Source organism: Syngnathus acus, chromosome 3, assembly GCF_901709675.1.
Source record: "Syngnathus acus chromosome 3, fSynAcu1.2, whole genome shotgun sequence".
In the NCBI taxonomy this organism is placed as follows: domain Eukaryota; kingdom Metazoa; phylum Chordata; class Actinopteri; order Syngnathiformes; family Syngnathidae; genus Syngnathus; species Syngnathus acus.
This window is the reverse complement of record NC_051089.1, coordinates 12,747,259-12,758,930: the sequence shown is the minus strand read 5'-3', so window position 1 is coordinate 12,758,930 and position 11,672 is coordinate 12,747,259. Positions and strand designations below refer to the sequence as shown.

General features: G+C 41.0%; 2 protein-coding genes across 4 annotated transcripts; both read right to left on the bottom strand.

The window, feature by feature from the left end:
* Positions 1-511: 511 nt before the first annotated feature.
* On the bottom strand, positions 512-8,860 carry LOC119121020 (adhesion G protein-coupled receptor G3-like). 3 transcript variants are annotated; one of them, XM_037248359.1, is made up of 16 exons: positions 8,795-8,852; positions 8,080-8,323; positions 6,084-6,177; positions 5,650-5,736; positions 5,515-5,563; positions 4,860-4,947; positions 4,280-4,408; positions 3,871-4,011; positions 3,753-3,807; positions 3,580-3,671; positions 3,135-3,253; positions 2,676-2,956; positions 2,300-2,405; positions 1,800-2,101; positions 1,182-1,323; positions 512-835 (listed from the first exon to the last, which is right to left on the bottom strand). In XM_037248359.1, exons 2-15 carry the CDS (start codon positions 8,128-8,130, stop codon positions 1,208-1,210), a joined length of 1,710 nt encoding a protein of 569 aa, XP_037104254.1. In that variant the 5' UTR covers positions 8,131-8,323; positions 8,795-8,852; the 3' UTR covers positions 512-835; positions 1,182-1,207. The 3 variants fall into 3 exon arrangements, with proteins under 3 accessions (XP_037104254.1, XP_037104253.1, XP_037104255.1); XM_037248358.1 differs by having other exon boundaries at positions 512-1,137; positions 1,179-1,323; positions 8,795-8,851; XM_037248360.1 differs by lacking the exons at positions 512-835; positions 1,182-1,323 and having other exon boundaries at positions 1,985-2,139; positions 8,795-8,860.
* Positions 8,861-9,601: 741 nt separating this feature from the next.
* On the bottom strand, positions 9,602-11,251 carry LOC119121030 (zinc finger protein 3 homolog). Its single transcript, XM_037248375.1, has 2 exons — positions 10,971-11,251; positions 9,602-10,502 (listed from the first exon to the last, which is right to left on the bottom strand). The coding sequence occupies exons 1-2, from the start codon at positions 11,167-11,169 to the stop codon at positions 9,787-9,789; spliced, it is 915 nt and encodes a 304-aa protein (XP_037104270.1). The 5' UTR covers positions 11,170-11,251; the 3' UTR covers positions 9,602-9,786.
* Between the last annotated feature and the right edge of the window lie 421 nt (positions 11,252-11,672).

Below are 11,672 nucleotides of genomic sequence, written 5' to 3'. Positions count from 1 at the left end.
GTTATTTGGACTAATTCAACCATTGGAACGTTTGTGTTTTTTATTTTATGTATTGTAAACATGCATAGCCTCTGTCATTTAATGGTCCTACTCAGAGCGCCCGCTGGACCGAGCAGCGTCAGCGCGAGCCTGCGACACCTTGATCGGGAAGTAGAAAGAGGCAGGTAGACTATTTCTTTCGTGAGGGCTCAAGCAGCTGAAAGCCGGTTCTATATGATGTGTTACGACCCAAAGCATATTACTGAGTTGCTGAGAAATTAAATGCGCAAAGTAGTGGTGTGCAATACTGATTTATTTTGGATGGATCCGATAGTGCGCATAAGGCCAATATCTCCGATATTGATACTTAACAAAAATTCTAACAACGACGACGCCAGCAACATAATATTGACAAGATCGATATAAGTCACGCTGAGAAGTTTGTCCTTTGGCGCGAGCAATCCAGCTGTTGGAAGTTTATCCAAAATTCCAATGAAATCCTTTTTGAATTAAAAAAATAGACTAATGCACATGTGATGTGGTTCTTCTTTATTGCCTAAGAGTACAAAAGCAACAGTCAGGATTTGTAATAAAGTCTCAACCATTAACATATTTCATATATTCACCATGACAATGCACCCACCTCAACTGGCGTTTCAGTCATAGAATTTCAAGGTCTGTTTTAATAATCTGCTTGAGGTACACCCTGTACAACTCCTTAACTGGGAAACATGGCCAACACTTAATCCCACACACAATTCTACATACAGATTTAACATGGTATTGACTGAAAATCTCACTGTGTCAAGCTGTGCTGTTGAGGTTGATGGACCCTCTGGTAGTGCCCAGCCATGTTCTGTTGAAGGACAAGAATGAGCTAGTTTGTCCATTATCTTTGCTCATCTCATTATTATTATTATTATTATTATTATTATCTATTCAGTGTACATGTCAAACTCCAAATTCCACTCGAGAATGTAAATGAATGGGCACTGCCAGTAGCTATACATAATATTAAGACACAGTTCCAGTAGGACCCTCCGGATCGCTCCCTGTGGCAGCAGACAGTGTTTCTTCATCATCATCCTCTTCCTCCTCCGGTGTGGGTGTGACAAAAAAAACTATCAGTGCGCTAACACACACACACACACACACACACACACACACACACACACACACACACACACACACACACACACTACCTGATAAAGTGTGTGTAAGTGGTGTGTCAGCTGTTGAAGCTAGTGGTCATGATTCTTTGAGAGGACGTGTATTTTGAGGAGGAGGCGGCGTCCGACCGAGACTTGTACGTTAACGCCAAGGACCACAGGAACACAAAGGCCCCTTAGAGAGAGATCAATAAAATACAATAATCAATAATATGTGCAGCTAGAGAGGGATCAATAAAATACATTAGTCAATAATATGTGTAGACTTTGAACCACTGGTTCTCAAGGCATGGCAGTCAGCAAAATAATGTGCAGTAAATTTTCATGTTATATTGTTTTTTTAAAAGTGCAAACGTATGGGAACTGGGGCACCAATAGTATAAATCAATGATTCTTAAAGCTCTGATAGGATCATGACATATCCTCACATAAATCTATCCAAGCCCTGCATGAATATTTGTTTTTCATTAGAAAACTGATTATATTAGTGAGAATATAGTCATATATTTATAAGGGTAAAGGTCTCTTGTTTAACTGGCATTGGAATATAAGGGAATAAATGTGAAAATTCTCCTCGGATTGTAAAGGGTCCCTGGCCTAAAAGTTGGACAACACCTGTACCTTACTGCTGTTTGCTTTTCCTTGACTCACCTTGCACGGAGTTGAGCACGGTGAAGATGTAGATTCCTGGCAGGGAGACGTAGGTGGCGCTAGACAGTCCAAAAGGTAAGCCCAGCACACAGCTGAGGCCCAGCACGGTCACGCAGTCCTTCCACAACCTGCTGGTCTTCTCCCTGGCGCCATTCGGCCCGCCGCCTGCTCGCAACCTCCACAGCTTGAAGACTACCAGGCCCAACATGCAGGAGTTGAAGACCACCACCAGGCACGGGAAGACCATCGTGGTAGCATAAATGACTGCTTGCCTATGAATGAATTTGTTGTTCATCCAGCACCTGTTGGTTTGTAGAATGAGTGCAATGAGAAACTGGAGCTACAAAACAAGAAAAAAACTGGAATGTAGAATAAAATAATTTATGCAAAGGCATCTCTAAAAGTTTAGCATTTTTTTGGATTGCATATGATTTATTAAAGAATAGACTATTTTTTTTCCACATTACAAACATCAGGGATGAGGTTGTTGCCTAACTTACAGCTGCATTGTTGAATTATTGGAGTTGTCAGAGTCCCGCAATTTCAGCGTGTATTTGCCATAAACACCAGACGCTCCACAAATCAAAGCGATCAGTGTGGGAATACCTGAAGAGAAAGAAAAAGAAAAAAAAAGAAAAAACGTTATTGTTGCTTTAAACATGTCAAGTGTTTTGACTGCGCATGTAAGGGATAAAGCTATATCCAAGAAAATGTCATTGTTGATAGCTGATTTTTTTTTTTTTACCTACGTATTGTCTGGTTGGTCTAGATTAGAATCGATCCTTGGCAATAAAAAGAGGTAGACTGTCGTTTTGGAAAGCCTGCGTTTGATGTCGTGACCCATGTAGGACAACCTAGGTCTTCTGCATTCCTTACCCCAGCCCACCACGCTGAGTTTGAGCAGGTATCTCCTGATGTAGATGTTGAAGACACGCACCAGCAGGAGGTACAGGTGGAAGCCCTCCAAGGCCGACCAGCAGACAGTGGCCAGCAGAGACCAGTGCAGAAGGAAGCCCAGAGCCCCGCAGAACCAGTCGGTCTGCTGCTTGCCGAGCCTCCAGGCCCACAAGCAGCAGAGCAAGAAGCAGAGGTGTAGGCACAGCAGCGCCGCCGTCAGGTGCATGTGCAGGCCGATGGCTCTTTCTGGCTGCCGCTTGCTGAGTGAGACAAACATCATTAGCTCAATGGTTGCCAAACTGGAGTCTCTGGATCCTCGGGGGTGGTCAAAATTATTACCTTGATGCCAAATGTTTGATAAATGCTGTATGAAATTACTTGATAATCAAAGTGCTTCTTTAATTTGAAGTAAAGTGAAGAAAAAGTTGAAGAACTGACTTTACACACGAGTAGATGATCAAGCTGATGATGGTGAAGATGACGGAGAGCGCTGATCCCACGTAAGTGATCAAACTCAGGTTGAAGGCGTCCTCTTCACTCAGTGAGAGATCAGGGTTCTGTTCAAGGAAAAGCTCAGGCTGTATTCCATTCTCTTTGAGGATGACTGGAACTATCTTAATGTTTTCGAAAATATTCACGTTAGGTTATCTTAAACGTTCACACGTTTTTTGCAATTGCATTACTTGTAGCGGAGGAAAATTAGCAAAAAATAAATAAAATCCGGCGAGCATGAAACCCTTGAGTTTAATGTTTTCCAAACAATGTTCCTGATAAACAAACAAACAAATGAATAAATATATAAATAAGAAAAAATGTGACATGCATGTGTGTGACAAATTATGTAGTGTTTGTGTGTGTGTGATATTTTCATGATGATTTTTACCACAAGTACAGCAAAGAAGCTCAAATGGTTGCAACGACAAATAAATTCATTGCTAGTGTTATTGGTGATACAGCCGAATGTGCTCCAGTGACCTAGAAAAGAGAAAATGCAAATACATCAGCGTGAGGGGTGGCGCTTGGAGATGAAGACATGAAGCAGATGTCAGCGCCCACCAGTTCCGTCTTCTTCATTTATCTCCTCCCAGAACACACAAGTCCCGTTGGCAACCTGAAAGATTTGTTCAAAAAGTTAGAAAACAACTTAGGAGAGGGACCCCTGGTTGGTTGTTACCTTCTTGTTGTGTTTGAAGGTCATGGTGATGGGTTCTGAGAGGTTCTGCAGCGGGTTTAAACCTGCCTGCACCACCAGGACAGTCCCCCCCAACACTGTGCCTGGAGGGCCAGGAAGGAATCTTCTTCGTTTTCTTGGGGGCTATGGAATCAGAAAGATCGTCTGTAATGTCTTTAAGGTTTGATATTTCCAATGGGTACAGATTATCTGTTCAATGGAATGCGTGCTGCATAGTAGAGCCTTGGAAAGTGCTTCTATGCTTTGCATTCGAACAAAGTTTAACTTCACATTTTGGGGCTTAATGTAATGCTTAAAATTCTCCTTCAGTGCCAACATGGTACAATCCAAACATCTAGCCTCCCTCTCATTTAAAATAGCCAAACAAGATTGGATGCTCTCTCATGCTGACCTTGAAATATGCGCTGTCAAGCACAGTGACCACCACCACCACCAGGTCCGTGGACTCGGGTGCTCTGCTTCTCTGGAGGGCTGACGATGGGATGTGAACACCATGTTCTGGAGTTGGGCGCTCCTTGCTCTGATATTCATTCAAGAACCATTTTTCTTTACCATCAATAATGTGAGTCAATTGCAACAAAGTTTTACTTCTCATTCCTTTTTGAACATGAAATGAAATCATCATTGTGTAATGTCGATTGTAACATTTGTGCCAGATCAAACCTCACTTTAATTAAAACTGTCAAACTAATGCCATTCCTGATTTAAGTGACTCATTGAAGAACATTTGTGACTGATTTTCAAAATAGGTGCCTGACTGAATTGATTATGACATTGATGCCTGGTTTTAAGCATGATTGAGTCAATTAGTATACTCGACCATCATATTCATGCCTTGTTCAAATTGAATTTAACACCCAGTGATCATGCACGTATACATTTTAAATAGCCATGATAAACAGCGAGTCAAGGTTCTCTGTTCGGTGAGCAACGGTCAAAATAAAATAAAAGCACATAAGAAATCATCTCACCTCTTCGGAAGGGTCGACCGTCCTAAAAATGAAGCTGCTCCCACCTCGTCCTCTTGATTTGCATTTTACAATCTGCTGCTTATAACATCTTCAAACATAATAGTGACACAATATAACATCACGGCTTCATAAACTTCAGTGCCATTTAGGGCAACACTAAAATGTTGTGGTCTAAAATTGAGGGGATGTTGTTTTAATTTATTTGACCATACAATAGTTAACTTTTTTTTTTTACATATGTTTGACAAGCAAGAAAGTTGAGTACCAAGTGAGACATATTTTGTATCACTTCTGTGTTTCCTACGCCTACACTCTACGTCAAAAGGTTGAGTCATAATTTTTGTTCGCTTTTTATTTCGTCTTGTTCTACACATATGTACATACATCATAATGTATGATTTCTTTTTTTAGTCCACTTTTTTAAATTTTTTTCCAATATGCTCATTCTAGTTTATGTTACAATGAAACATAAACCAGTTATGATGTTTTCTAATAGTTTACAAAGAAAATACACCAACCTTGTTTAATTTGCCCTTTCAAAAATTGAATGGTGGATTTAAGGATTGAACGTGCAGTGGGAACACTGTCGAATGTTGGCATTCCATTTACACTTGTGGTATTGAACATATGTGCGAATGCACTTTAAGGAGATTACCTGATCCAGGAACTTTGAGCAAGGCATTCAGAGAGCACGTCTTCACAGTCTGTCACAGAGAACGGGAAAAAAAAAAGTTGGAAAGGTCAGAGGCATTGAGAATTTATGCTAAGATTTGGGATAGGGTCAACTCACACTTGCTCTCTGTAAGTTTGTTGTTCTCTTTGGCACAGTTGGCGGTCTGCCCAATAGTGGTAAAGATATTGTTGGACTCCAGGCAATCTGAACACCAAGGCCAAAGAGAAGATTATAACGCGGGAGAGAAAAGTAGAGCCCCCCAGGCCACATAAGGCACAAATCACATCTCTACATTTCTAACTCATTAGAAGAATACAATAACTCAGCTCAAGTGTTTTCATAGCGCACTTTAAAACAACCACTGCTGCACAAAGTTTTGTTCATGGAGCCAGACAACAAACAGTTAAAAACAACAAAGACAAGAAAAAACATTAGAATAAACTTACTTGAATTACTTATTATATACATATACTATTTTTTTAATTGAATGACCTGGCACATCTGACCATTTTCCAAAACAAAAGTACACAAAGGTTTGGGGACAAACTCACCCTCATCGGCGTAAGACAACGAGAGCCAGAAGAGGAGGACAAGCACTTGCATCACGGGACCCCAATCTAATAACGACATGTCCTGGTGTGATGCCTGTCAACAGTGTCACATCACTAAAAATGAAACTGCTGGTGAGTGGGGTAGGACAGGATGTGATGCACTTTTTTTTGGGTCAGATCTGCAGGAAATTTCCTGCACAATCTGATAGCAACATGAGACTAAATGATCCTCACACTTTCGTCTGTCAACCATAGCTTGGGATTCTTTTTTCCCCTTCATATTTAAAATTCTTACGGGATTCAGGAGTACACGTAGTAGTGATGTTTATATGCCGTTTTACGAAGAATCCTGGGAAAACGTTCTCCCAAAAGTATGAGAACAGCAGCTTTTCATTACTTTCTGTCGGCTATCTAGCAAGAAAAAGAAACCACTGATTAAACAAACGTCCAGAAAAGATGTAGACTTTGGTGTGCAAGTGTCATATTAGAGTAGAAGAAAGAGGAAGTTTCGAAATGCGTCATGCTCAGAAAAAGCCACAGAAAAAAAGCTACACTTGGCTGACTAAGCGAAACTCGAAGCACATCCTCTTTGAGTGCGCAAGAGCACAGGCATTTCCAAACGTCACCTCAAAAACCTCAAGTAGGCTTAGAGTATGGTACACATTTTTCATATTCAGGATGATACCAAAACATTTAACTTTAAATGTCAAACAAAAAAGTATTACTACTTATTACAGAAAGGTGTGTGTGCGTGCGTGCGCGTGTGAGGCGTTTCTAATGAAATTGTATGTGATGTATTTCCATGTGAGTGAGAGGTAAATTTTATTTCCGTTTTACATGTTTCTTGGCCCAAGAGAAGACAAAAGTTCTTTTCAGCCAGTAAAGCACAATGACAACATTCTTAACATTTCAATTTATTAGGAGCTTCGAAATCATGATTGGATATTACAGAAGTAAGCTGTGCTTATGTACAAGTCGGTATTGTACGTATTTAAGATAGCAAATGTTTTGAATGTAAAATATACATAATATGTTGTCCACCAGCACACTTAGCTTTCTTATCTTGACATCCACACTACTTAAAAAAGTTCTGGATATTGGACTTTCAGAAGAAATTTCAGGATAAAATGCATTATGGGACACTGCTGGGATGCCACCACTCTCACGACGGCGCCATAAAAAAAAAAGACATCAAAACACACTACGACTCAAAATTGTCTCATCAGCTTGCCATTTCAATTGATCTTTTTCTCACTGGCAGGCAAACGCATCTGTCCCATGTGTCTCCTCATGTGCCGGACAAATGTTGAACGGTCACTGAAACTGGTGTGGCAGACTGAACAGGTAAAAGGTTTCTCTCCGGTGTGTCGTCTCGTGTGTGTCGTCATGTGTCCCTTCTGAGAGAACCTCTGGCCACACACCGAGCAGCTAAAAGGTTTCTCTCCTGTATGCGTTCTAATGTGTTTGTTCAGCGTTGAACGGTCGCTGAATGTCGTGCTGCACACCGAGCATGCAAACGGTTTCTCTCCAGTGTGCGTTCTTGTGTGCGTCGTTAAGTTGGACTTCCGAGAGAATCTTTCGCCGCACAAGGAGCAGCTGAAAGGTTTTTCACCCGTGTGTCTCCTCATGTGCTTCACTAACGTGGAACTGTCACTGAAACTTGTGCTGCAATATGGACAAGTGAAGGGTTTCTCCCCAGTGTGCGTTCTTGTATGTTTGATCAAGTTACCCCTCTGAGCGAATGTTTTACCGCATACCGAGCAGACGAAAGGTTTCTCTCCCGTGTGCGTTCTCATGTGGACTTTCAATGTTTTCTTGTCATAAAGGCTTCTCCCACAAATAGAACACGTCCAGTGTTTGTTGTTAGAACGACATGTCCGATCACCTTTCCAGCGTTTGGCCCAACGCTCATCATCTGTGTCAGGAGAATGTGAGCGTGTGTCCTTGCTCTCTGACAGTTGTGCTATGTGATTGTCGGCTTGGGATCGCTTCTCACCGTCGCTACCATGAAGCTGTGAGGAGTGAGGCTCGTCTTCGTCGTCTTCATTCTTCACGATGACGCGAATCACTGGGAAGTCAAGCCCCCCAAGCTGCTCACCCTCCTCATTGATACTGTGTTCATCCTCTTCCTCTTTAATGCGGGGAGGCTCTGGCTCCTGCTGCTCCACCCTGGAGCGCCACTCCTGCTCCTCAGGAGAATTGGCATCTTTACTGACATCTGAAGGGCAGAAAATCAACGACTGAGTGAAAGAATTAGTGTGTTGATAATAGTTGTGTGGTTATCCGTAACGGATTCTTGGCAATTAAAGTTTTCCACATTTACAGCTTTACTCTAAAACAGAATACATTTCCCCCTGCCAATTCTACACACCAAACCATTTAATGACAAGTGACAACTTGACAACTACAAAAACTAATTAAAAACATTCTCATATATTTGCAAAGCTCTCAAAAACTACGTTTTCTTTTTGTTGTCAATATGAGCTGGTGTGTACATAATATTGAGGTTAATAAAATAATTCATTAGATTTGGGAACAAGGCTTTGTCTGACAATTTTGTTTGACCACAAAAAGATGTTCAGAAAGTACTCCAACCCTTCACCAGATATTCAAAAACCCTAACATTTTGTTAAGTTAAGACTTGAGACTTAATTATGACTTGTGTGACTTGACACCTCGGAATAATAAAATGACTTAATGAAAAAACAAACCTGCGTGCAACACGCAACGATGTCGATGTTCGTTCTCTTTTTCGGCAGGAAGAAACTCCTCTTCGTACTGGGCTATCATTCTCTGCGTATTTCTTCACCAATCGGATTTGTCTAACTATAGATCAAAACGTTCTCAGCTTTCCACTGTCAACATGCTAGCCTTGTTAGCATGCGTTGCTAACAGACGCGTCTTTGTTCGCAGCTAGCAAGTGCAACCAGCTGGAGGAGTTTCCAAGCGCACCGACACGACGTTAAAAGAGCGTTAAAATGTTTGCTCTGCCATGTGATCGGACAATACAAGAGAATTGTGAGAAAATCGCTGCAACTACAGTTATAAAACGGTTTCTGCAATCACATCATTTTGTCGGTGAAAACCTGACGTGCGGCGATCAACTACGGAAACATCACATAGACAAACTTTACGTTCTCCATTTTTACACTACAGAGAGGTGTGTCCAGATTCGGTCAGCGACGATGGAGAACCAATGAAATAATTTGACCTTTTTTCATTTAATTTTATTTTTACTTGATTTATTGTTTATGTTGGCAGTTTTGGTCTTCCATACCTCAAGGGCCACTAGCCTGAATATTTTAGATATCTCTCTCTTTCTCTCTCCGTCTCTCGTTCTCCCTCTATCATGTAAAACCTGAGTTAGAAAATATTGAAATTTGTGGTTCTAAAGTGACAACATTTGATAAAGGTCATGCAGTATAATTACGTTTTCAAGACACTGAGCATGATATGCATAAAATAGCAGACATTATTTGCAGATATTTTTTTTTTTGCAAAAACAAGCATAAAGTAACTTTGGTTACATCTTGATTTCTTTATTTCAGAATAATTATGGTGATGTACAAATACAAAATAATAATAATGATAATAAATTATGATAGTTGTGAAGTGTCCAGGTAGCATTTTTGGTAGTCAAACACACTTTTCCAGCTAACCACAACCATTCAAAATGTGTTGGCATGTCAAAGTTTTGAATGTTTCATTTAGTGTTGCTCCTCTCACCAGGACACTTGTGTTTCTTAATCTTATACTTATAAGAGAATCTTTGATCACACACATTGCAACGAAACGGTTTCTCGCCAGTGTGTGTTCTTGTGTGTGTTATCAAACATTCACTTCGAGAGAATCTTTTACCGCAAAAGGAGCAGGCAAAAGGCTTCTCTCCAGTGTGTGTTCTGAAGTGCGATGTCAAGTGTGCCTTCTGGGTGAACCTTTTACCACAAACTGAGCAGGCGAAAGGTTTCTCTCCTGTGTGAATGATCATGTGTCTTTTCAGATTTATCTTGACACCAAAGGTTTTGTTACATTGGGAACATTTCCAGTGTTTCTTGCCAGTGTGATACGTCGAATCACCTTTCAAGTGTTCTTCATCATCAGTGTCAGGCGAATGTGGCATTATGTAGTCGTCTGATAGAGGAGCCAAGAGGCTTTCTGGTTGTGATGCTTCACAGTGCTCTCCATCATCTTCTCTTGTCATGTGGCTTAAGCTGCTGCTTGGAGGCTCGGTCCACCTGTTCAGCTCACTCTGACCTTTCTCTCCATCACATTCAGTCTTCACGGGAGCAACCGTCAATGGCAAATTGGTGACATCATCTTCCTGCTCTTCCTCCTTAATGTAAGGGGGGTCTGGTTCCTGTTGCTCCACCCTGGAGCTCCACTCCTGCTGCACAGGATGAAGGATTTCTTCATTCACCTCTGCAGGACACAAGGGAACAATCAAATGAGGAAATTGTTTTCTTGACGATGCTCAGTGTGTGAAGAAAGATGATGTACTGTATTATAATCAGTCAGACCCACAATAATAACGGCATTTCCTGTCCTCTGATTGGTTACTCAGAGCAAAACTTATGTTTTAAAGTTATGTTTGACGATCAAAACATGCCTGTGATGATCTTCGCACATTAATACATTTATCAATCATCATTTCTGATTACTATGGTGGATTTTATTTAAGTATGTCATGTTTTGTCATGTGAGATAAATACCGATGGTGAACTGCTCCAGATGATGTACGTGACACAGACGTACTATGTTATATTGCGTTTTTGATCATTTGATATTAGCTAGATACCAAATGCTGAAATGACGGTACTGAGCCTGATTGCGTTGATTGTATTCTTATTTTTAAGTTACGAGAAAGGTGAGAGAAAGAGATCAACAAACCCGCTCTCTGCACCGCAACTTGAGGCATGAAAAACGTATCCAGCAGTTGACGTTGTCTTTCGTTTTCCTCTTTTGTCCGACAAAGTTCCTCCTCGTACTCTGCTATCGTTCTTTCAAACACAACAACTATTTCGTCGACGGCAGCGCTTAGTCGCTGATTAAGGAATGCTCTCAGCATTTCTACCTTACACATTTTCATACGATAACCTAAACACTTTACACTCTGCTTGCGATGTAACGCTAGCAAACGCGTTGCTTTAACATGGCACTGTCGCTTATTTATTACGTCACCCGTGCGACTCTCACCAGGCATAACTAGATGAGTTATGCTTAATCAAACTCTTAAACTAACTTGAGACGCTCCAATGTGCACCAAGTCGTCGTAATGGGAGGCAATATGTCAAGACTTTTAGTAAATAATAAACCAAGAAAGATGGCCATCATTCGCGTTGCCGACAACATTTTGGAGGCAACGGGACAACGCAAGATGTACTGTCAATTAAAAAAAAACACTGATAACTGTAAAGAATTCCTAGAGGACACCACCAGAGGCCTCGGTGCGAAAAAACAAGAAGTTCAATTATACACCTCTGTTCTTGTAATGTTTATTTTATAGGTGATATATATCCATCCATCCATTTTCTGTACCGCTGTATCCCCACGGGGGTCGCGGGCTTGCTGGAGCCTATCCCAGCTGTCATC